Source organism: Protopterus annectens, chromosome 1.part0, assembly GCF_019279795.1.
Source record: "Protopterus annectens isolate FY-2018-M chromosome 1.part0, PAN1.0, whole genome shotgun sequence".
In the NCBI taxonomy this organism is placed as follows: domain Eukaryota; kingdom Metazoa; phylum Chordata; order Ceratodontiformes; family Protopteridae; genus Protopterus; species Protopterus annectens.
In genome coordinates this window covers 698,487,363-698,514,162 of record NC_056725.1, presented here as the reverse complement: position 1 = coordinate 698,514,162, position 26,800 = coordinate 698,487,363, and the positions used below count along the sequence as shown (strand labels likewise).

The window sequence follows — 26,800 nt, the reverse complement described above, 5'->3', positions numbered from 1 at the left end:
TCCACATCTGCCTCTGTCAAACTCCTCGAAGACCTGGAAGACGCTCTGGATCCTGGTCTGGAGTGTTTCTTCTCTGTTTGAAAAAGTTGGGTGGGTAGGGCCAGAGAGACAGGTTTCAAAGTGCACTGCAGAGTACAGCTTCTGATCCAAGAAGGCGGTAGAAGGTAAAGGAGAGGCCACAATATTAGGAGAAGTAAAAGAAAGTGAAAACCCTGACACCATCAACAGCTACAGAGGGAGGAAGAAGCAATTATAATCCCTAATAGCACAAAAAAAAGGTTTAGGAAGAATTTAAGAGAAACTAGACAAAAAAATAAGCCTTACTCACTCGAAAATGAAGACTTCTGTGTTACCATGATGGGAGCAAATGCGATCAGAGGAGTTGGGGGAGAATAGAGCATTATGGGTAGAGGGAGGAGCTCAAGAATTAGACCCAAAGTCTTTTGGATGTGGCCAAATCAGATCCAAACTCATTTGTGAGGAATAATGAAAAGGGACAACATCAGATAAAGTCTTAAAACTATTCAGAAATATACCTGTTTTAAAACACATAACAAGGACACACATATCACGCTAAAATACACAACTACTATCTCTTTTTTACGAATTTATTTGCTCAGTGAATAAGGGAAAGTTCTGGCAGACACACCACTAACATGAATTCTGCAAACCCGGCCTCTGAAAACAGCTAACATTATAATCCAAGTTACAGTACTAATCATTTTCATTTCCCAGAATTTGAATAAATATTGTCAGCATTAAAACGTTAAGCACTTGTTTATTTTTTGTTAAATGCAGCACATGCAAAACCAATGAAAGAGATCTTTTATACACCACAAAACCCAAACCATAAGCACTCAGACGAGGAAGCTTAAGACAGGTCTTTTTATTTCACTTCTGACAGCATCTTTTCTTTTATATATACTGCATCAATGTAATGCAGCATAACTTGATATACACAAATACACTTCTTCCAAAGATGCAAAATTTACTGTTAGCAATATGGTTTATTACCTCCTTTCCCTTATGCCTAACTCTACATTGGAATATTTGGTTAATGGAACCCACTGTTCGGTTATGAAGTGCCAACCTAAATGGAGATGCACCAAAGCACACAACAGAAACACGCAACAGAAACCAGTCTATTTATAATCAAAGCACCCCAAGTAATTTTAGAAACAATCAGTTAACTTTCACTTCTGCCTCTGGTTATAGGTGCTTTTTTGTAAAGTTGAGGTTGCATGCTATCACTGCAATACTTTTATGAAAAAATAAACAATATCAAGTTGGCACACAATGACATCTGCTTCTTCCTAATTGCTGCTCAGATCTAAAAGTATAAACTCTAAAGGACTCACTCTAACCACTGGATATGGAAACTCCTATGAATGTCACCGGAGCTCTTAATTCACTCAGACTAGGAAAAAGATGAGACAGCAGTCTGAAACACAGAAACTGGAGATGATGTTTGTGTACACAGTACAAAACCAAACCAAACATCCATTAATTTTGCCTTGTAAGACATCTATGTTTTCTACTTTTAATCTGTATGGGCTTGACATTCCAAGGATCATCTGAATGGAAGAGAACTATAAGCGTCTTCCCTACTGATAAACCAAAGGAATGAAAGGAATGACAAAACTACACTGTTAATTTGATTTATGTAAATCACGCACTGAAATGATTTGCCATAAAACTGGCAAAATGATGGATGACAGCACAATGTCAGAATTAAGATCAAAACTTTATCAAGTGGTAAGACTGCTTAGATTGTGGTCCTAAAGATAAGGGCGCAGTGCTCTGAAGATGGTGGTGTGCTGCACTAATCTGCACACAGAAAACATTGCTGCAAATGTACAACCAAAAACAACAACAAAGAAAAAAACCTTCCAAACCACTGGAAGGAGCTACGACTGCAATTCTAATCATGCTCACACTTACAGGTTTCCCATAGAGAAAGCAATAGCACAGTAAATTTATGCCCAATCATTCCATATTCATAGTTTTGGTGCAATCAATGTTGCCTACTACTCAGACTGAGAAATCTTAGTATTGCTAACGTACAACAAGTTAATTGGGACATTACTGCTTAATCGTAAAATGAAAAGTAGCTACAAGCGGAAGAGAAACCACAGTGGCAATTCCAGCCAAAGTTTTAAAATAATAAAAAAAGTAAAACTGCATTAAACATGTAAAGTGAGAAATGTACAAAGTATGATGTATCCTGGGAGGTTTAAGGCACTTTTCATTATTGCATGGTCTGGAGGGTACACAAATGTTAGTACCCTGGCACATATTTTTAGTAATTAACAATTGTATTCCAATATATTTACCTCTTGGTTTGTAATGAATGTGTTTCATGATATGAAACCGATGGCTTCTGAGAACGTGTGAGAGACTGAACCTGTCCCAGTGATGACCACCTCTGTGGCTGAGACATATTGTGAGAAGCTGGGCCACTCCACTGCCATGCAGGGCTACTTCTGTATGGTGGTCTGTATCCTGCAGGTAAACTTTCAAGTTCAGGTTTATGCTCCACAGTGTTCATTTCATAAGTCTCTGTACATCCCCTAAGTGATAAAGCAAAAAAAAAAAAAAAACTTTGACAAAAGTTATTTTTTTCTCAATTGTTCTCATTGAAAACATTAATATATGACAACAGAAATACTATACAACAAATCTGCATATCTAAAAGAATAATAAACTAAAAATAAGTATTTACAATGGTGTCTACAATAAAACAAAGCTTTTTAAACAGTAAACGTGGTAAGAGTAGTTGTTAGTTAATTATTAAAGTCTATTTATCCAGCAGTTCTTTGAATTTCAACCATATATTATATGAAGAGGTGATTCTAGATGTTCTTGTCTTGATTGTGATAAATTCAAGATGACAGATTTCAGTTACCAGGTGAACAAATTCCTTCATAGTAGGAGTACTCTAATTCTTCCAATTAGTGAGGACTTTTCTTGCTAATGTTGAGATACTCCATAAAAGAGGGTATTTTATTTTTGTGACACAAGTGGGAATAGGTGTATTAAATAAAATAAAAGATTGATCAGCAGAAACAGACTAAGAGTGAATTCATATTATCTCAATATGTTTTAAGTTTTATATAACTATAAAACATATGCTGCCAGGCAAATTTAACATTTACTTTACATCTTCAGCATCCTATGCCTTTATTAAACAAACATCAATTCAACTTTATGTAGAAGTGTTATAAATGTTCTAGATAAGAACTTCCAAGAGAATATCTTCTGCCTTAGTGGATGAAGTAGTTTGTTTTGAATATTAGCACATTAGTTTTTTATCATCTTCACTTGGAGAGTTGTAATTAACAAGTCTAAAATAATCCCAAAAGCCTTCTCTGTGACATACTGTTGATTTCTCAAGTACTTTACACATTTTAGATACAAGTACCTTTCCACTTATATTCTGCTGCATTAGAATAATTAGTAAATCAATGAATGTGGGGAAAGAATTTCTAACTAATGGTTACATTAAATTAATCTTATGTTCAACCAGTTGTCTACAATTTTGAATTTCTAACCACGTCTTTGCTTAACTCAAACGTATTAATGATATGATCAACATTTTGTAACTTACCAATGTCTAGTAATTGATACCAGTATCATTGTTTTTTGTTTTTAAATGTAGTAATTGTTGTTAAATTAAATGTATTAATACTATTTTGAGTGCAGCAACTGGAAATACAAAGAAAATCCATGCTTTATATTCAGGGTTCCTGAAAATGAAAAATTTAAAGGAGATTATTATCATATTAATATAATAACAGTTAACTGGTTTGTTTTTGTTTTCTATAAAATAGTGTACTAACCAATGACATTTATTAGTAACTATTTTAGTAAAATATGATTTTGTTAAATTATTGGATTTACACCAAATACCTTCCTGAATAATTTCCATTTGGCATTATAATTGCTATTTAGCCAATAAAAATCATTGTCTTAACAATGGAGGATAAGGAATATCATTTTAAATCTGGAAGACGAATACCACCCGATGGCCAATCTCTAATGTGATGGATTAAAGCCAATCTAGCTTGTTAGAAAACCATAAAAATCTCAGAAACAAATAATTATACTCTCCGTCTCTCTCTCTCTCTCTCTATATATATATATATATATATATATATATATATATATATATTTTTTTTTTTTGGGGGGGGGATGTGGGGGATAAAGACTGTATTATATATAACATTTTAGGAAGGATAATCATTTTACATAAGGAGAGTGTCTTCCATAATGAAAAAAATTACTTCATTTATTAAGAGTTTGCTTTATGGAACTGAAGTTATTATACTTAAAGGCTGTTATATTTTTATTATTATCAGACAAGGTTATCCCTAAGTAAGTGATTTTACCATTTTTCACAATGCATTTTGCAACTTATCTATTTTATTAATATTACAATTAAATAGTATGTTAGTCTTTTCTTGTTAAAACTGAGTCCCGATTTCTTCTAGAAAATTTCTGTTGCTTGAAATACTGCAATAAGAGAAGAACTGCAATCAGTCAAAGTTAATAAGATGTTATAGGTTCATAGGTGTTTACTAGGCTAATGACCCTGGAGTCTTTACAAGCCTAGCCCATAGGATTACCCTGGCATTGTGCCAACCGACCTTAGTTCCTAGTGCCTCTGTCGAGTAGAGCCACTGGAGTGATCCCCGGGGTGATTTTCTATTTCCCATCCACTCATCAAGACTTCTCCTGAAGACAGCCAATGAGGTGCTCTGCTTGACATGTACTGGAAGTCTAGTCCATAGCATGGGCAGTCTCTGGGTTATGAACCTGCATCTCAAGCATGTTCTGTTGATTGTGGTAATGAGGCTGAGGTCTCTGGAACATGTGGTGTGGAGGGATTGATATTTCTTTAGATGTAGCATTTCTAACATAGCTGGGTCAGACATGGCTTTGTAAGTCAAGCAGAGATCGCCTCTAAGTAGGCGATATGAGACAGACAATAGTTGGCATTTTTTTTTTGAGTCTGTCCATATAGGACAAGTGTTTAAGGCCTTGGATCCTCTTTGTGAGGTACTTTTGCGGCCTCTCCAGTTGTTGCAAGTGTCTACTGAGGTACATGCCAAATGGGGCATTGTACTCAATGACTGGCCTAATGAGGGAAGAGTAGAGGGAGACAATGACCTCTTTTTTTCCTGGATGCAAAACCCTTAGTAATGAGATGTACCACATAGAAGGACTTGCTGACCACAGTGGCAACATGGTGGTCAAAAGAGAGGTTGCTGTCAACCTGTGTTCCCAGATCTCTTATAACACCTTCTGTGTTCAGTGGACTACCATCAATGTGGTAATTCAAGGGAACTGGGTTTTTCCCAAGGGGGATGATGATACATTTTTTGGCACTGAGCTTAAGGCCATGGTTCTGACACCAGTCGTCAGTGCCATTGAGGCCTTTCTGTAGGTTGTCAACATCACTTGGGGAGTTAATAATAGCTCCCAACTTGCAAACGTCTGCGAACTTTGTCAGCCAGAGTCCCTTCGTGTTGGCCTGGACTTCAGAGAAGTAGTTAAACAGGAGAGGACCGAGGACCGAACCCTGTGGGACTCCACTCATGGCTGGTCGGCAGTCTGAATTGGAGTCAGCTACTTTCACACTGTGGGTTCTATCTGTGAGCCAGTTTGCAACCCACCTAGTAATATAGGGATTCATGCCTAGCTCAGTGAGTTTTTCTATGATTCCTGAGTGGGGAATGGTATCAAAGGCCTTGGCCAAATCAAGGTAGGTTGTATGAACCACCTTGCCTTCATCCACAGCTCTGGTGACTGACTCAAAGAAGTCGACCACATTGAGCAGGCATGATCTACTCTTCACAAAACCAAACTGTGTAGGATCCAGAGTTTGGAGATTCCCTATATCCTTGTTTATTAGGTCCATGATGATGCGTTCCACAGCTTTGCATATCAGACTCGTCAGGCTAATTGGGCGATAATTCCCAGGGTCTGTAGTCACTCCTTCTTTGTGGAGATGGATGACTGTAGCAGTGCACCATTCGGTAGGGACAAAGTGTGAGGTGAGGCTGTGGTTGAACAGGGCACACAGGTGAGGTGCCAGTTCACTTTGTAGTTCATGTAGAACACAGCCAGGGATACTGTCAGGTCCCATGGAAGCTGTATTCATGGCACTGGACAGTGCTGTTTTAACCTGTGCAGCAGTAATACTGGGTGCCTGGCAATCTACTGGTGCTATGATTGGTTTTTTGGGGAGGGAGAAAGGGGTAAAGTTAGCACTGAATCTGTCGGCCAGTATATATTGGCAATATCTGTTGGCTCAGTATACGCGGTACCATTGTGCAGTAGCTCAGAGCAAATCTGGGTATTGCCGTGGAGATTCTTTACATAACTATAGAAAGCCTTGTGGTTGTCTTTACTATCTGCTGCAATTCTTTTTTCATAGCTAGCTTTACAAGATTTGATGAGGGATCTCAACCTTTTGTTGAGGCTGATAAGAGAGTTTTTCCAGTCTTGGGACTTTGCCTTATTCTGCATCAGTTTACTCCTTCTGTTGTAAAGTCTGTTTATGGCAGGGGACCACCAGATTGGCTTCCTTTTTTTTGAGGACAGTGTCTTAAGTTCTACTGGGTATAGCGAGATCCATGCATTTGTGTACGTGTTCATACAATGCAATGGTGTATGATTCGGCGGTCAAGCAACTATTCTCCACTTGCATGGGTGCCGTGAAGTTAGCCACCTTTGTTTTCAGGAGCCCAAAGTTAACTTTGGAGACGTTTTTCATGGTGGTTACCTTTGTGGGGCTTGGGAGAAATATGGATTTCCAAGGTGATTAGTTTGTGGTTGGATCTAACCAGGGAGGAGCTGACTACTGGTGTACAGCAATGGTCAACCATGTTGGTAATGACCAGGTGAAGGATGTTGCTACCTCTAGTGGGGGTAAGAACGAGCTGTTTCACAGCACTGGAATTAATGAATTCCAGAAAGCATTGGGCAAATAACTGCATTTTGGGGATTACATTATTTATTAGTATGCCTTTGACGTTTTTATTTTATCTTATCTTACATAATTTGCAAAAGGTTCCATAACTAGAGCAAAAAAAAAAAATGGGGACAAGGGAAACTCAATATACAACAATCGCTGAGTAGATATGATCAGAAACAACTCATAGTCAAGTATATCCTGTTTTATTTCAAAACACTCTAGCGCCTCGGCTTATACTAAGCCTTCAAGACAATGTTAATGTGGATCTTCTCTTTCCCCATAATGAAAATTAGGACAACAGATCATAGAACGGTCCAAACTTCAAGTCAAGGGCCAACCCTATTTAGTACCTTTAGTAATCATGATTGGGAAGTACATGAGCCTATCTTAATGTATGCAAAGGATTTTTCATAGAGAAGTTTGATTTATTGTAAGAAATTCTTTGAAATATTACATTCCTCCATTAGCATTACTAAATACTCCCAATTAGTTGAATCAAGTGCACTACTGACATGCAGACTAGCCAAAGTTATTTTTTTTTTTGAATTATTAGTATAATCATTTACTGACAGTATTCGCTTGATATTATCACAGGTGTTCTGTTCACTATAAACCCCCCAGTATGAACACTGTTTATCAACATTGGAACAAACTGTTTTATTCCAGGGGCATACATTGCCGTACACATTTTATAATCTACGTTTAATAATGAAATTGGTCTATTTGAAGAACATAGTGTTCACTCATTGTCAGGTTTTAAAATTGGGGATATTAGGGTATACTTCAAGGATAGTGGTACCTTCATAAGTCCTTTAACTACTGAAAATACCTCTAGTAAAATACTCAAGGCATCCTTAAACAACATTTTGTATAGTTCAGGTATTATACCATAATTTCCAAGTGCCTTATTGGGTTTTAATTTATTCATTTCAATTTTGAGTTCAGACATTGATATAGGCTTGTCAATTATTTTTATTTGATCCTCTGACAGTGCATTTTCAGTATATTTTTATAAATGTTTTAATTAGATCTTGTGTATTCACTGTTGGTTTGTGTTGACTAATCTTATTAAAATGAGACCTGAAAACATCCAGGATATTTTCTATTGCAGTAACCTTTTTTTTTACTACAAGGAGTACAATTATTTAATGTAGTTAAATTTAACAATCATGTTTGTTGTAGTAGAAAATTGGACATGGATTTATGATTTATGGAATAATTAGTTATGTTAAACTTTTCTAAAATTTTCATGGTTTAAAATAGTAAAATTTCTAAATATTTACTGTTTATGATATTTATTTCTTCTGCTAAGCTATTATTCCTTGTTGACTAATTTTAACTTATCAATTTTCTCCTGCAAATTAATTCTTTGTCCCATTGTTTCTTGTTTGTGCATACCAACTTGTAATTTTCCCAAAATGGCATGCTTTTAAAGTGTACCATAAAAAAAATCTCTGAGGTGCTACCTGTATGATTAATTTCAATAAAAGTTTAAACTTTTTTATTAAAGAACAACTTAAAAGCCTTTCATATTGGTTATACATGCAGAAATCCTTTTAATTGGAATGTTATTACTAGAATTCAATACAACTTCAAATGTTATTGAGCTATGATCTGACAGTGGGCAAGAGACTACTTTAATGTTATCTTTATCTATTCTACTAGTGATCTCATATGAAACAAATGCTATCTATTCACAATTTTGTCCCATGCCTGTGTGAAAAATGTATAAAGAAGAGTAAGTCTGATACTGAAAACTTATTTATCTCTCTCATATTATATAGGTCAGTGAACTCCATCAAAGCCTTCACTGTGGCAGGTTTCCTCCTTTTACAGCTAGTGCTTGTATCCTTGTTAGTTAAAATATAATTAAATTTACCTGCAAAAATAATGTTTCCCTTTGATATTCGCATTATTCCCCCCCAACTACTGTTTAACGGTTTGTATTCCCAAGCCAGGTATCCAACAGACATAAATAAAAGTGTAGAGTTTCCCCTTGAATCTCTAAAGTCACTAACAAAACATGCCTTTTTCATCACTAAATGAATTCAGGATTTTAGGTAGAGGCAAATAATTTTTCCATAAAATAGCCACCCCTCTCCTCTTTTGTTTATAATGAGAGCTAGTCAATACAGAATAGTGTTTAGTATTAAGTCTGTTCAAATCTTCTTTTACTAAATGTGTTTCCTGTAAAAAGATAACTTGGGAATGAAATATTTTTAAAAATTTGTATAAACTACCTCTTTTACAATCATTATCTAATCCATTGACATTAACTGATATTCATTTCTAGTCGGCCATACTACTGAAATAGGAAAAGCATTTCAAGTTGGCCATAGTACTGAAACAGGAAAAAAATGAATAAGTATTACATAAAATACCCTCATACATTTGTAAATAATGTGGTCCTGAAAAATTATTATATCTAGCGAACTACTTACTCATATATATAATTGAAATTAACTGTAAACTCTCTATCAAGAATAGTAAACACCAAAAAAAAAAAAAAGAATTAATTTGTAAACTACTATACATGTACTGTTCTCTACCCCCCCCCCCCCCCATGTAATGTAAAACTCCTGGTTTGAAACACTACCACCTACACACAGATACATAGCTATCATCACTGTAGTATGTCTAAAGTTATGATATATAAAAGGTATTATTTAACAAAATTAAAAAGGAGTTACTGCACACATAATATTCAGATTATAAACACTCATTTGCTTGCTATAAAACTTATAAACTGTAAAGTACAGCAGATCTTGTAGTCATATGGTTCTATTTTAAGAGCCTATATAGTATTATAATAAATCCAGTCATTTACTTCAGTACTGAGAAAAGAGAGATTAACAGAGATGAAAGGCAATATAGATAGCATTGTTTATAACAATTGTGCTACATTACTAATATGCTATTATATATTATTATTATGATTACTGATAATTGATAAGGGATCACAAAAAGACTTCATTCAATTTAACCTGAGATAGCTCAGCAAAGACAGTAATCCCAGAGTCTAGGGTCTAATATTGCACTTTTTTTTTTTTTTTTTTTAGAACAGCTCTTCAGTTTTGTAACTGTATGCTTTGCTTTGTGCTATTTGTCTGCCTCTGAATGTGAAAATCATGACAAGGATCCCTTTTCCAATCCATTGCACACAGCTGTCCATCATATCACCTCCCTTTCCTGTTTGCAATAAAAAGTATGAGCAAGAAAAGTCTGCATAGAGATCAAGATGAATAATCCTTGCATTATTCTGCCATATTTCTAAAGCCTGTCAAGCCAACAGCAGAATCTGAAACAGTATTCCAGGCTGAGAGTGAACATGTTTCCTACCTAAATGAGAAAAATGCTTTCTTCCTAAAATTCCTTATTGTACTTTTATGAATAGTACGTGCCACTCAGCTAACACCCTTTTTGTAAAGGCCCAGGAAAAAAAAATAATAAAATACCAATTTGAATTCCTGCTGAAATTTCAAGGACCATAATGAGTTCAATGGAACAGCAATACTAAATGTGTAAATATGGGGCAAGTACAGTTGTGTAGACAACTTACAATAATAATAGATGTTCCAGATTATCAATATTGCAGTACTGAGTCATGGGACTTCCTGCTGTGCAGAAGCCTGCAATCAACCCAAATACGACAGTCTTTCATCCCCCTCCACCAACAGACATCCTCTACCATCCGACATCAGGATGTTAAGGGTTTATGGCATACATCGAGCAATGTCATCCTCAGGTCTTACAATTGGTGTCTGATGGTCCTAAGGTTGAGGAAAGCCTGCACAACTAGCCCTACTAACAGACAGGAACCCTGGGCTAAGTAAGTGAGGGTGGAGTGGGGGGTATGGGGAAGATGAGTAGAAAGAGGGGAATAAATAAAGAGAACGTCCTGAAATCAGGCCAACATGTACATAGTCCAAAATGCAAGTTTATACACTCTGCTAAGTAAAACTTCTCTGTATTACAAAATAATAAGGGCTTTCACTTCTAATATAAAAACTGCCTCAGATAAAAACAGCCTCTCACTGCCGTCTTTTATATGAATGAAATGCATCGTCACTATCATTCAAAACAGCATACCCCCAAATCTAACCAAGCGTACTTATTCAATAAAAACACATATCCCAAAAATAGTAAAACGCATCACTCAATACCAGATTAGAGTCATTCAGAACATTAGATTCATGTATAAAATAAATTAAATTAAATCAGTAAGTTTTATTTAAAATAACTCATCAATTTAAAGCTTTTAGTTTTAAAATACTCGTAACAGAAATGTTTTCATTTAAGTCTGGCCAGTGAGTTGCATTTAAATGCATTTGTCAGACAAGTTCATGCTTCTTCCACTGTAATGGCCATGCCACTCCTCTGACATTTACATGCAATGCTTCTAATATTAAAAATTTGAAAGAATGCCCCTGTTTATCAACACAATGTTTAAAATATACATTAGTTTCTTTCCCAAATTTAATGCCCTTTAAATGTTCAGCTATCATGTTTCTTAATTTCCATCCATTTTACCGATGCAGCGACAAGGACAATATGAACAGAGGGCACAGTAAAACCACTTTTTCAGTACATGTAAATCTGCCTTTTGTCTTAAATTTGAAAGCATTTATACTTATCTCATTTACTTCCAATATATATATGAACAATAAGAATAAGCACCACATTTCTGCACATACCTCATCTTTTTAGTTTGCAGTTACTTTCAAAAATACTTTTAAGATTGGAGTTTGTGTTTGCTTAGAAAAAGGGGAACCTACCCCAACCCTAGGGCAGAGGGGAAAAAATAGGAAAGAGGCAAGGAAGGGTATTGCAACATTGATCTACCTGAACATTTACAATTAAAGAAAGTTCATTGTAGTGCATCTTGCAGTACTGAGTCTTGGGATGATTCCCAAATCCTCTTATTGGGGAGAATGGAAGAAGTTTTGATCCAAGGACAGCAGGCTCTGCAGAATGCCAGAGACAAACCTGCCTCTTGTCCTAGAAATGGCCCAAGATGGTAATGTTTGTTGAAGGCATGTGGACAGGACCAGGTGGTTACTTCTAAGATATACTTAGTAGCAGCTCCTTTCAAAAAATGTTGATGTGGTAGCTTTTGCACTAGTGGAATGGGCTGTAACCCTGCCAGGGTGCTGCTTATCATAATGGGAGTAACAAAAGGAGTTGCACTTCGTAATCCATCTAAATGCTTTATTTGCCTACTGGTTTTCCTTGTTTTGGTTTCCTCAAAGGTCACTAAAAAATCGTCTGTCTGGAAAATTTGTTCTGTGGAAGAAGAATCTTAGTTGCCTGTGTACATCCACATCTCTCCCTTAGGTTGAGGGACTGAGAAGAACACAGAGAGATGAAGTCAAAAAATCCCTGGAACCACCTTGAGCATGATAGAGGGATTGCTTCTGATGGTAACTCTGTCCCTACTAAAGACTAGGAATGGCTTCTTGCACATAAGAGCTTGCAACTCAGAGATGTATCTTTCTGAGGCAACTGCTAGCAAAAGGGCCGTCTTCCATGTAAGCAATTTGATAGGGGCTGATGTCACAGGTTCAAAGGATGGCAGTCTTAGTATCTCGAGCACATAATTTGGATCTGAGGAGGGTGCAGGTCCCCATCTCAGTGGTCTGAATTCTAACACCCCCCCCTTCAAAAACTGTTTCATATGGGGGTGAACATAAACTGGAGGACACCTGGGAAGACATTGCTAGAATAGGACAGTTCTTGCTTGTAGAGAAGGGAGAGGTATTCTAGGACCTGTTGCAAATGTGTCTGAGTAGAATACTATCAGTTTTGCACCAGATAGAAAACTTCTTCCACTTAGCTTCATATGTCTTCTTGGTATTCAGTATTTCAGTTTCTTCCAGGATATATAAGACATCCTGAGAAAAGAATGCTTTGGATGGACTCTATAGCCAATCATCCAAGCTGTCAATTTGACAGTCTTCAAGTTGGGAAAGATAACAGACTCCTTGATCTAAGTTAACTCATTCACTCCACAGCAGCTCAGGAAAAGCTGCCTGCATAATTCCACCATAGGAACAATAGTGCAGCCTGAGCTCATTTTCTGAAAATCCATTTGTAATACCATACAGAAAACAAATGTTCATAACTCTTTAACTATAAGAGCTAGACTAAACATGTAAATGGGAAAGTTGTTCAGCAGACACTGACCTTTCCAACAGTGTAAATGTTGATAGTGTATCTCAAAGTCATTATTAAATATTTGGCAAGGAATGCTGATATTGTGCATATTTTTTACCTTTTTGGAAAAAAGCATGATATCTTGGTCAATGTACCATGCAGACCCATACAATTGGAATGTAATTTGTTAGTATGAATGTTAGCTTTAAAATTATACCTTAACCATTACTGTGTGATGTTCCTTTCTTGAGATATTCACAGAAATATGATTAATATATTATTTTTCATAATTGATAAATAAACAAAGCATAATATCTCATCACCTGTAGCAGACAGAGCCTACATATAAGTGTAGAAGTTGTGCATCTGAATGTCAGCTTCAAAGTGATGCATGATTTGTGTGATCACCATGCTCCCTTGCAAAGATATGGGCATAATAATGAAAAGTATTGTAAATGTATAATTTTCATAATCGTACAAGACTAAACAAACTGTGATATCTCTACATGTGTAGAGTGCACAGACACAGTTCTTTTACCACGTTGTAAGGAGTAACACTGTCTTCAAAATGAGGCATTACTTGGCACACTGACATGCTCCCTTGCAAAGTTATTTACCAAAATATGAAAAAAAATCATAATTTCCATAACCTAATTCCAAACAAACTTTGATTTCTGCATATGTGTCCAACATACAGGCACAATTCTTTTACCATGTTGGAACCAGCAATACTTGCTTCAAAATGATGTATTACTTGGCACATTCAGATGCTCCCTTGCAAAGTTATCTACTAAAATATGAAAAAAAAAACATAATTTTCATAACCCATCATCGAAACAAGCTTTGATATCTGCATAGGAGTACAACATACAGGCAGCATTCTTTTACCATGTTAGAACTATCAATACTGTTTTCAAAATGAGGTATTACTTAGCACATTCAGATGTTCCCTTGCAAAGTTATTTACCAAAAATATGAAAAAAAATCATAATTTCCATAACCTAAGTCCGAAACAAATTTTGATATCTGCACATGAGTATAATATACAGACACTATTCTTTTACCATGTTAGAATTATCAGTACTGTCTTCAAAATGAGGTATTACTTCACACAATGGGATGCTCCCTTTACAAGTTATTTACCAAAATATGAAAAAAAATCATAATTTCCATAACCTAAGTCCGAAACAAACTTTGATATCTGCCTATGAGTACAACATACAGGCACCATTCTTTTACCATCTTAGAACTATAAATAATCTTTTCAAAATTAGGTATTACTTAGCACATTCAGATGCTCCCTTGCAAACTTATTTACCAAAATATGAAAAGAAATCATAATTTCCATAACCTAAGTCCGAAGCAAACTTTATTATCTGCACATGTGTGAAACATACAAGCACAATTCTTTTACCATGTTAGAACCAGCAATACAGTCTTCAAAATGAGATATTACTTGGCACATTCAGATGCTCCCTTGCAATGTTATTTACCAAAATATGAAAAAAATCATAATTTCCATAACCTAAATCCCAAACAAACTTTGATATCTGCACATGTGTGAAACATACAGGCACATTTCTTTTACCATGTTGGAACCAGCAATACTGTCTTCAAAATGAGATATTACTTGGCACATTCAGATGCTCCCTTGCTAAGTTATTTACCAAAATATGAAAAAAAATGAGAAGTTATGTACCTACCATAACGTTCCATGTTAGTTGTCTTCTCTCGCCTTCTTTCTAGCTTGATGGGTTCGGAGCCGATCCTCGGCTCCGACTCGGCACTTGCTAAGCTCGCGAGTCACTTTTATCAGCTCGAGGCAGCCCCATATCCCATGATGCAAGGCGGTAAGTACCCAGATCTCGTTTGATGACAATAGGCAATAGCACCTAGCATAATAACTTCCAAAAAGGAAGAAAGAAGGAGAGAAAAAAACCTGAAGGATGGTAGAAGGACCAGCATTGTATGGTCTTCAGAAGCATACTTCCTTGTAGAGAGAAAGGTCTGTCCAGGCCTGGGAGAAGGAGGGAGGGTCGCAAGAAAGAAGGCGAGAGAAGACAACTAACATGGAACGTTATGGTAGGTACATAACTTCTCAATGTTAAGTTGTCAATCTCGCCTTCATTCTTGCTTGATGGGACCGCGTCCCTAGCACCTCTTTCCTGGGTGGCTCAATGGAACAGACTCTTGAGAACTGTAGAGCCAAAACTGGCTCTGTCCCTGGAGGCCAAATCCAATTTGTAATGGGAAACAAATGTATGAGGAGTGGCCCAAGTGGCTGCTGCACAAATAGTGTCTAATGGAAGTCTAGCTTGAAAAGCTGTGGAAGTGGCTAAGCTTCTGGTTGAATGTGCTTTAGGTTTTGAGCACAGCTGTTTTCCCCTGAGCTGATAAATTTCAGAGATGACAGAAGAAAGCCATCTAGACAAGGTCACTTTAGAGACAGGAAGGCCTTTCTTGTTATCAGCATAAGAAACAAAAAGTTGATCGGATTTCCTGAGTTGTTTTGTTCTGTCCAAATAATATCTGAGTTGGCGGTGGACATCAAGATAATGTAATTTTTGTTCCGATCTGTTTGAATAGTTTGGGAAAAATACAGGAAGATCAATAGCCTGATTCAAATTAGTCTTTGAGGCGACCTTAGGCAAAAGGTCGGATTAGTTCTCAATGATACTCTGTCTTTGTGGAAGACTAAATAGGGGGGGCGAACAGATAGAGCATGAAGTTCAGACACCCTCCTAGCCGATGAAATAGCAACCAGGAATAAAGTTTTCCATGAAAGAAATTTCAGGGAACATGAAACAGCTGGCTCGAAGGGAGGAAGAATCAAGGATGTCAGCACTAAATTTAGGTCCCATTGAGGAGGAGGACTCCTGATTGGAGGTTTCATGAGAAAAATTCCTTTCAAGAAGGCTCTACAAAGCCTGTGGGACATAATGTTGTGATCTGCGAACCCGACATGAAAGTTCGAGATAGCGGCCAACTGAACTTTGACCGTGGAAGAAGAGGAGCCCCGCGTGAAAAATTTCCGCTAAGAAATCCAAAACTGCTTGTACTGGAGCAGTGAAGGGATCAATATTCTTGGCTTTTGCCCAATAAGAAAAACGTTTCCATTTGCTAGTATAAATCCTCCTGGTAGAGGATTTTAAGGAAGCTACTATGATATCCCTAACAGGGTTAGAGATCAAAGGAAGCCTGGCTAAGGATGGAAGTGGAGCAACCAAGCTGTAAGGTTGAGAGAAGGGATAGACCGGTGCAGCTGACCCAATTGGTGAATCAGAAGATCTGGCACTGGGTCTAGATGCCACGGCTGCACCAAAAGGTGACGATGGAGGAACGGAAACCAAATTTGTCGAGGCCAATAAGGGGCAATGAGAATCATTTTGGCTCTCAAAACGGTGGCTTTCTGGATTACTTGTGGGATCAGAGGAAAGGCATAAAGAAGTCCCTGGGGCCAATCCTGGGTCAGAGCGTCTCTGGGGGGATGGCCTGGCAGTGGGAAGAGAGAGAAGAAGTCTGGGCATTTGCTGTTTTGGGGAGTAGCAAAAAGATCGCAACATGGGCGACCCCATTCTAGAAAAATCTCCTCCACTATAGATTGTTTGAGAGACCACTCGTGAGGCATGAGAATAGCTCTGCTCAATCTGTCCGCTAAAATGTTGGTTTTCCCAGGGATATGCGTTGCTACCAGAAACCGATGAGAGGAGATCGCCCATTGCCAAAGTCTGAGCGCTTCTCGACACAAGGGGTAGGACTTGGTTCCGCCCTGTTTGTTGATATACCATACTACAGACATGTTGTCTGTGTGGACTGCAATTGTCCCCAAGGGAAGAAAGTCATTGAGGGCTTGCAACGTTAAAAGCACTGCTCTCATCTCTAGGACATTTATGTGCAGGTGGTATTTGAACAGTTGCCACGTCCCATGAACCATCCTGCCCTGATAATGCCCCCCCCAACCGATCAGGGAGGCATCCATAGTGACAGTGGCTACCGGGGTTGGGGGTACAAAGGGTCTGCCTTGGTGAATCTGGGGAGAAGTAATCCACCAAGAAAGATGATTCTTGCAAATCTGTGTCACCAGTATTTGGTGACGCATCGGAAGTTGTTGGTAAGACCACTGAGTGAACAACATCCACTGAAGAAGGCGCATATAGAAGCGAGCCAGGGGAAGAAGGGTAATGGCCGCAGCCATGAGGCCCAACACTTTTAGAACCATTCTGGCTTGTACTTTCTTGCTGGCTAGAATGATTCTCACGTGACCTTGTATATCTGAGATTCTTTGGTCTGTTAGGGTAGCTGACATCCAAACAGTGTTTAAGTTTGCGCCTATGAAAGTAATAGACTGGCAGTTGATCGAGATGCCCAATTGAGTAAGATTTATTGTGTAATCCCTGGCTTGAAGAAGCTGATGCCTGGTGGTGGCTGAAAGGAGCCAGTCGTCGAGATACGGAAACACCTGGAATCCTTGACGTCTCAGGTGAGCCGTGACCACTGCCATACATTTGGTGAACACTCTGGGGGCTGTAGTGAGACCAAAGGGCAGGGCTCTGAATTGGAAATGACTGGACCCCAGCCGAAAGCGGAGAAACCTTCTGGAGCGTCTGTGAATTTTTATGTGATAGTACGCATCCTGAAGATCTATTGAGCACATCCAGTTGTCCTTCTGTAAGAAGGGCAGAATTGACTGAAGTGTGACCATTCGGAATCTTGTCTTTCTCACAGACTTGTTGAGTCTGCTGAGATCCAATATTGGTCTCCAGTCAAAAGAACCTTGAGTAGATTCCGGGCTCTGAATGGTCTGTTGTAACTGGCTGAATGGCTCTTTTTTGTAGAAGTTTGAATACTTCTAACTCTGCAATTTCCCTTAGACCGGGTGGTACATCTGGAAGGGAATTTGAGTGAGAAAAGGGACTTTCCTCGAAAGGAATTTTGTAACCCTCGGATATGATCGACTGTACCCATCTGTCTTGAGTTAGGGAAAGCCAGGCTTCTGGGTACAGCGATAGTCTTCCCCCGACTGCCTTCAAGGATGGACAGTCGGGCAACATCTCAGGGATGCTGGAAGGGCTTGTCAGAGAGAGGCTCTCTGCTTCCCTGGTTTTGTGGACCCCCTCTGCCTCTAGAGCGGCATCTGTTATTGTTACCCCCTCTGCCTCTAGGGGTAAATTGACCACGTGAATCCGGCGTGACTCCTTGGGATTTGCGGAACCACATTTTGCCACCCTTCTGTCCTTTAGGGTAAGGTCTAGAAGGGGTGGAAAACGGACCCCACGGCAGAAAGAGTCTTGCCGTCCTGCTCACACCTGGTCAATGTTTCCTTCACTTGAGGGCCAAACAAAGCTGACCCATCAAAGGGAGAGTTTGTGAAGGACGCCTTAAAGGGATCTGCAAAATTACAGAGCCGCATCCAGGCTTGGCGTCTAAGAGCCACACCTGTACCTGCGGCCCTACTCGCTCCATCTGCTGCATATGATATCAGTCGCATGGAGGAGTTAACAATAGAATTAAGGGTTCCTAGCTGCGAAGCAATTTTTTCTTGAGCCCCTGCAGCTGTGGGATCCTGTACTACTTCACCCAGCTACTTAAGGATATCCCTTTGGCGTCTGGTGAAGTGACATAAGTAGTTCAGCGAACGCATAGCAAAGGTCGCTGAAGAGAACATCCGCTTACCATACCTATCCATGGTCCTAGAGTCCTTATTAGGAGGATGGACAGGTACGGAAGGATCTGCAAGTTCCTTCTTAGTGGCAGCCGCCACCACCATGGCATCAGCAGGGACACCTTTCGTGAGAAATTGCTTGTCCGAAGGGGCAGTAATAAATTTAGAAGGCCTCCTAGGAACTGGCTCTACAGCGTCAGGAGCAGCCCAAGCCTTTCGAGCGATAACCTGCATAAGGGGGTCGAAAGGCGGAGACACCCAGGAGGTGGAGGGCCAAGATCCAAACGCCTCCAGGTATACCGACTCATCCTCAGAGGGATTATTTGAGGGCCAGTTTCCCCTGTGTTTAAGGAGTTCTAGGATGTCTGAAAAGGAGACATCCTCAGAGGGGGATCTTGGGGATCCCTCCGACTCATCTAAGTCGGTATCTGAAGTGATAGACTCGGGGAAGTCTACGTGTTTCCTCTTACAGGTCCTCTTGCGCGGAGGATCCCCTGACTGATCAGGAGAATCCTCGGAAGAGGGGGTTCTTCCCAGTGGGGAAACCTGAGGCGGAGGATCTCTGGGTCCGGGAGCAAGAGAGATGGCAGAGATATCGACAGGCACCGTAGAGGGAGGAGCTAAGGGAACAGACTGCTGGCTGAGTCCAGTGGCTAGCACACTCTTCATCACCTCGAAGGCTCCCCTCCCAGGAGGTCCGAGAGAACCCGTTCCGAAGAACCAGGAACTCCAGGGCCCACCGAAAGGGAAGGCTCCAAGGCCGATGTCGGAGCCGAGCTCACCAAGGCCGAGGCTCCAAGGGGAAGAGTGGGGTCGGACAAGGGTCCGATGCCACTCACCCCCCCGGAGGAGACCAGGGAAGCCCGACCACCGAATCCCTCTAAGGAAGGTCTCGAAGAGGAGATAAGAGTAGAGGCTGAGGGAGCAGAAGGGTGGTATCTGTCCCTCAGCCATAGCAGAAACCATTCCCGAAGACTCCAGCTCCAAACTCTGAGGTAGAGTCGAAGGAGGAACTGCAAGGAGGTGTGGACTAATAGTCGTCTGTTGAGACGGACTATGTAGCATCTGGGCCAGTGCCTGTGATTTTAATAATCTACTGACCACCCTCTCTAAATCATGGTCAGAAAGCCTGGATGACCTGGATGATCGGCTCCGAAGGCTCCGTTCCGAGAGGAGAGGCCGGAACCGAAAGTATCGGTTCCAAGGAAGGGGACCTGGACCTCTTCCTCGAAGGAACCATCGGAGCCGACGAAACCATGGATGCTGTCGGAGCCGACAACTTTTCGGCACCGACAGAAGGTCTCGCTGTATCGGCTCCGGCCGGAGCCGATACAGACACAAAAGTAACGGTGTCGGAGCCGGTCGGCGCCGACACCGAAGCCTGAGCCACATGGTGGTCGGAGCCAGTCGGAGCCGACACCGATGTGACCGAACCAGTATCGGCACCGATAGCCATCGGTGCCGAAGGTTTGTGCAAACTAGGATCGGCTCCAGCCGGAGCCAATCTCGACTCCGAAAGAGTCGGAACCGAGGCCGCAGGCTTAGAGACAGAAGCCTGGGCCTTGGAAGTCTTGGAAGTCTTAGTCGGGGCTGACTTAGCCGGAGAGCCCTCCGGTTTAAGAAGGCCCCTCAAAATCAATTTATTTCTCCTCTCCTGCAGGACTCTCTGGCTAAAAGAATGACATATTGCACAGGAGTCCTGCAGGTGGAGAGGTCCCAGGCAGTATAAGCAAGAAGTGTGACCGTCTGTCAGAGACATCTTCTGACAGCACGAGTCACACTTCTTAAAGCCTGAGACCCTTTCCTTGGACATAGTTGTAACCACACACACACAACACAGTCCCAAGAAAAAGTTATCCCAAATAGTCAGATATCTGACTTCTAATACACACACACACACACACCCTAACAAGAAGGGGGGGGATGGGAGGGGAGAAGGCCTGACTAAAAATATAAAGGAGTGAGGGATTTTCTAGTCAGAAAGGGACTTAAATTAACTATAAACGTTAAAAATAAAGTTTTAAGTAGAAAAGGGGGCTAAAACAGTAATATATAAATCACTTACCAGGAGCTGGCAAAAGGAGGACCTCATCAGCGAAGCGGCAAACGAGATCTGGGTACTTACCGCCTTGCATCATGGGATATGGGGCTGCCTCGAGCTGGTAAAAGTGACTCTCGAGCTTAGCAAGTGCCGAGTCGGAGCCGAGGATCGGCTCCGAACCCATCAAGCAAGAATGAAGGCGAGACTGACAACTTAACATTCATAATTTCCACAAACAAAGTCCCAAACAAACTTTGATATCTGCACAGGTCTCAAACATACAGGCACAGTTCTTTTACCATGTTGGAACCAGCAATACCGTCTTCAAAATGAGGAATTACTTGGCACACTGACATGCTCCCTTGCAAAGTTATTTACCAAAATATGAAAAAATCATAATTTCCATAACCTGAGTCCTAACAAAACTGATATATGTACATATGTACAGCATTCAGAAGCAGTTGTTTTACAATGTAGACACATATGATTGTAAATATACACATTCTTGGTTTAGCCAACATACTGCTGAATGGGTACATGTAAAGAGAAAAAGCAAGGTAAGGACCGCCACTCCACTAATGAACCTAGGACAGGCATGGGACGTCAGTGGCAGGCAAGGCCATTTGATCTGTCCGATACCTGTGCTGGCTACCCACTCAGACAATGATACCACTACAGTCTCACGACCTCCTTCAGTGTCAGCAGTCTGCCTTACCTCTGCCTTTTCTCTTTACATGTGTCCATTCAGCAATGGACATAAGGAATCAAGGGCGGAAGGATTGTGATGTTTCTTGCCCTGATCTGCATACATCTGGCTTATGCATTCATCAATGTGATAACGACTTCTACTTATGTGAATAACAGTAACAGCTGCTGATAGTTTTACATGAAAAGTGAGAATGACTCAGTGTTACATTGTAACTGTACTTATTGTTAATTAGATGATTACTTCATATCATTACTGCAAAGTTCTGCATGCTCAGACACAGGTGATAACTGCTGCACATAACCTGTTGAGTAGACATTCATTACATTTCCTGGTGCAGGTGTTATGCAACACAGACTCATTATTATATTACTGAGCCCTTCCTCCCACCTAAAGTCCATACATGACCAACAAAGGCAGGAATATTGCCCAAAATATATGGCAGCTCCATGCTGGTAGTAGTCTGTAAGTAATTAAACTAAGCCAGTTAATCAATATAGCACAGCCAGCTCCCAGGACAATAAAATGGCCAAATGGATTTTCCAGTTATGCAAAAGCTTTTCTGTGACACAGTAATAAATTATTTTCCCCAGTAAACTCATCAGCTGTTTGTGTTGTGAATGCAAAAGCACCAAAAATCACACAATAAACCACTTTCCCCAGTGGGCACTTCACCAGTAAGGGATGTAAACTCATTGTAAGACAACAGATTTTTTTACAGTAGTGTAGTTATGCATTATACTGTCATTGCTGTGTGAAAAGATCACACCTTTTTAATATTCTATAAGTTAACATCAGTGGAATTAAGTACAGACTGTAGTACCTGACAGCGGAAATGCTCACGACTAAGGATGAATACAGAGTGTTTGCATTATAGGGATTAAATCAACAGTAAATTATTTGTTATATTCTTTCCTCCACTCCTCCAATACACATTCATAAGCCTGCTTTACAATATACATGTATTTGCATGCGACCCAGGTGAAGACTTTCCTTAACACACCAAAACTACATTTACAAGCTTACAATTATAGAAAAAAAAAACCACGCCAAAACATGCACTGCTGCTATTGCTTGTAATCCAATGGTAACTGGCCGTCAGTGAAATTAGTATAAATTAGCCTGTTAGCGATTGTCTGCTTAGCTAGTTCCCTTGAGGTATTCGCTAAATATGTGTACATTTACAAGCTTACAATTATAGAAAAGTAATCAAACTATCTTAACAGAGAGCTCATAAATGTAATCAAGCAAATCATATTTGCAATATGTAATTTTACTGTATTCATTAAACATAAACTATTCCAAAGACCCTTTTCAGCCCTGACCCTTGCACAAAAAAAAAAAAACAAACAAAAAAAAAAACATGCCAAAACATCGACTCACAGCTGCCATTGCACTTGTACTTTAGGGAATGTTCAAAGGTTTGGATACTTTACCAGCTAAGGTTTCCATGCATTATGGTATGTATCTCTTGCTGTCGCTTTCTTAGATTTATAAAAAAAAAAAAAAAAAAAAACACACCAAAACATCTACGCACAGCTGCCTTCCATGCATTATGTTATGTATCTTTTGGTGTGGCTCTCTTAGATTTACTAAAAAAAAAAACACACAGCTGCCGTTGCACTTATACTTTAGGGAATGCTCGTAATCCACCGGTAACTGTCCATTAGCGATTGTGTGCCTAGCTAGTTCCCTTGAGGTATTCAGCAAGTTTACAAAAAAATAAAAAGAGAAGGTGAATTATGAGACTGTGTATTTACAAAGGCTGTGCAGAACTTATACTTTAGGGAATCTTCAAAGGCAGAGGTAATTCTACCAAGCATTTACAAGTACAGAAGAGCAAAAGGAAAGCCCGAGACAGAGCCCATTTTCAGCGGAGGCCCAGGAAGGAAACACTTCAGTGCATGACAAACAGTTTGCAAAAGTTAACGGATACATACAAATCCAGCATAGCATAGACCGATATGAAGCTGTACATGATATTTAGATTAAAAAAAAAATAGTAACCGTGATGCAAAAAAAAAAAAAAAACTTTATGCACGGTTTCAGCGTTTACCTGACCTTGTCATACAACACACCCAAGCTCAGTTGGGTATTATGGTATGTATCTCTTGGTGTGGCTCTCTTAGATTTACTAAAAAAAAAAAAAAAAAAAAAAATGCCAAACCATCTACGCACAGCTGCCATTGCGCTTATACTTTAGGGAATGCTTGTAATCCACCGGTAACTGTCCGCTGGCGATTGTGTGCCTAGCTAGTTCCCTTGAGGTATTCAGAAAGTGTACAAAAAAATAAAAAGAGAAGGTGAATTATGAGACTGCTAACTGTGTATTTACAAACAGCACTTATACTTTAGGGAATGTTCAAAGGCAGAGGTAATTCTACCAAGCATTTACAAGTACAGAAGAACAAAAGGAAAGCCCAAGACAGAGCCCATTTTCAGCGGAGGCCCAGGCAGGAAACACTTCAATGCATGACAAACGGTTAGCAAAAGCTAACTGATACATACAAATCCAGCATAACATAGACCACGACGTAACAGCAGACAACTTGTTGTAAACACCATATATTATAGGCGGCCCACTTGTATGACAACAGATATGAAGCTGTACATGATATTTAGATTAAAAAAATAGTAACCATGATGCAAAAAAAAAAAAAAAAACTTTATGCACAGTTTCAGCATTTACCCGACCTCGTCATACAACACACCCAAGCTCAGTTGGGTATACTTTGTCTCCCTACAGCAATAATTGCACATTGAAAAGAAGCAAAGCTGGCACCATCCTACCTTATTCTGGATTGGATGAAATGGTCTGGGGAAGGAACTTGCATAGACAGATCTCCGATGCAGGTCTTTCGGGTGTAGAAGGACTCCGTTCAGTGAAGTGTCCAGCGAAAATAAATAGAGGGATTCAGCAGTAAATTTTGCACAAGCAAGAAAAGGGAATTTTTACTGTTGGATCCCCTATTTATTAGCCAACAACAAAGGATTTCTATGGCAGGGGTGGAGGTGTTAAGCTAGCAGTGTCTTCGATTGGACACAATGGCTTACTTGATTAAACAGACAGAAAATCGGCTTGCTATGAGAGGAAAGTAGAAAGCGATTTGCAAATTGATTTTCTCCGAAAACTTCAATACAAACACCATGTAACTCCAGGCTGAAAAGTAAGCTGACAAGGTACCTAATAAATTTCAGTTACTTTTTCAACTTAATTTTCAACCATGGAGATTCTATCTGACTGAAAAGTTAACTGCGCTGGGAGAAGGCACTCGGGGTTAACATAAGGGAATTCCTATCTTCTCATGGCGCACTCGGTGTTAAGCACAGAGGCGCCATGAGAAGGTACTCGGGGTTAATGAGTTAATAATTCCATGAGAGATGGAAAAACCATGACTGTCTCTTTGCTGAATGCCAAAAGGAGGGAAAATAGTGCTGCATGGACCAGTAGGGAAGGGTTATAATAATTTTCTGTCTGACAGCTTATGTACTACCCTTGAGATGACGTGCATTGCTGGAAAGCCATATAGAAGAAAGGCCTGTTCATTTGAAAAGAGAATGCATCTACTTTCCAAGGCCATCTCTGTGTGGTCTTTGAGCAGAATTTATCAAGTTGTCTGCTTTCTGGGGAAGCAAAATGGCCCATTTCTGGCACACCCCCAGTTGCATGTCAGGTCTAGAAAAATCTCCCTTTTCGATATGCATTTGTTGGGATCTAGGATAATTCTGATCACAGAGTCTGCTAGCAAATTGCCTTGGTCTGGTATGTAGGAGGCTATGGGTGTGACCTAGCTGCTGTGTCATGAGCCAAAGCTCCATAGCTAATCTGCCTATGGGTTAGGAATCAGGGCCCCATTACACCCCCCCCAATTTATGTACCAAATGACTGGTGTTATCGATTAGAATCTTTATGGGTCTTGGCTTTTAATGCCAGAATAACTACCATAACCCATTTATACGGATGCGCTGATTCATTTGATGCCTGTTCCAAGTCTCTTGGATCCTAAATTGTCCTAGATCAGCTCCCCAGGCCAGGGCTGAATTTTCTATTTTTAGAGTCTTTGCTGCTTCTGGGAGATGGAAGGGTGCCCATGGATTGTTCTTCATAACCCCCCCCCCCCAACACCGGATTTCTTTTTCTAAACATGGAAGGAAAGGGACAGCTGTTTCTACAGACACCTGATGCTACCACCAACAGTTTTTTAGGAACCAGTGTATCTTTTTCATGTGGAATTTTGTTAAAGGGATCATTAGAGTGCAAGAAGCCATATAGCATAGGATTCTCAGAAATTCCCTTGCAAAAATGGTCTGTTTGCTGCATAGGTTTCGGAGATGCACTGAGAGAAAAGAGATCTTGTCCTCTGGAAGATATGTATCTTGCTGGATTGAGTCTATGACTGCCTCCAGGAAAGAAGTCCTGTTATTGAAGAAGAACCAACTTCTGTATGTTAATGGTTAGTCCAGCCTTCTGAAAGCAATTCACGGTGATCTGCGCTTTGCTGCTAGAAGTTCTGAAGGTGATGTGGCATGTATCAGGCAACTGTCCGTGTAATGGAAAATGTGTACTCGTCGTGTTCGCAAAAAAGCAATGACTTGTGACAGACATCTGGTAAATATTTTGGATGCAGTAGATAAGCCAAATAAGACGACACAAAACTGTTAATATAATCTCCCTACCGGGAAATGTAGGAATATCCTATGTTCCTGTAAGATAGGAATGTGAAGGTCGGCATTCTTCAAGTCCAGTGTCACCATCCATGCCCTGGGAAGATAAAGGACAGACGTTTTTGTACAGTTAGCACTTTGAATTGTGGTACTGCCAGAAACCTGTGATACTGCAGCATATGATACAAACAACTGTTCAGTTTTTCTGAAAGCTTTTGTTTCGTCCAAGTAGAAGCGCAATTGCCTGTGTATGTCCAAGGAATGAAGAAGTCTCTCCCCTTTACTCTGGGGATTTAGATAAAATGTTGGCAAGTGAACAGTTTGGTTAAGAGCCACACTGGGGAGCACCTTAGGCATAAATGAAGGGTTTGTTCTTAAAGAAACCCTGTCTTGGTGGAAAATGATGAAAGGCTCCACTGCCATTAGTGCCGGCAGTTCTGAGACTCTTCGTGCTGAGGTTATTGCCAGAAGCAGAGCAGTTTTCCATGATATATATTTTAGCTCTGCTGAATTGGCTGGCTCAAAAGGAGGCAAAGTGAGCTTTTCCAAGATGAAATTGAGGTCCCAAGTAGGTGTTGGTACTCTCCAGGGCGG

General features: G+C 39.9%; 1 protein-coding gene across 3 annotated transcripts in view; it reads right to left on the bottom strand.

The window, feature by feature from the left end:
* The window catches only part of SIPA1L3 (signal induced proliferation associated 1 like 3), a 3,185,962-nt gene that overhangs the window by 1,814,331 nt on the left and 1,344,831 nt on the right, over positions 1–26,800 (bottom strand). For all 3 annotated transcript variants that reach the window (XM_044062280.1, XM_044062270.1, XM_044062288.1), the window contains exon 10: positions 2,334–2,570. In XM_044062280.1, coding sequence (XP_043918215.1) covers positions 2,334–2,570 — 237 coding nt within the window. The remainder of the gene's footprint in view (positions 1–2,333; positions 2,571–26,800) is intronic.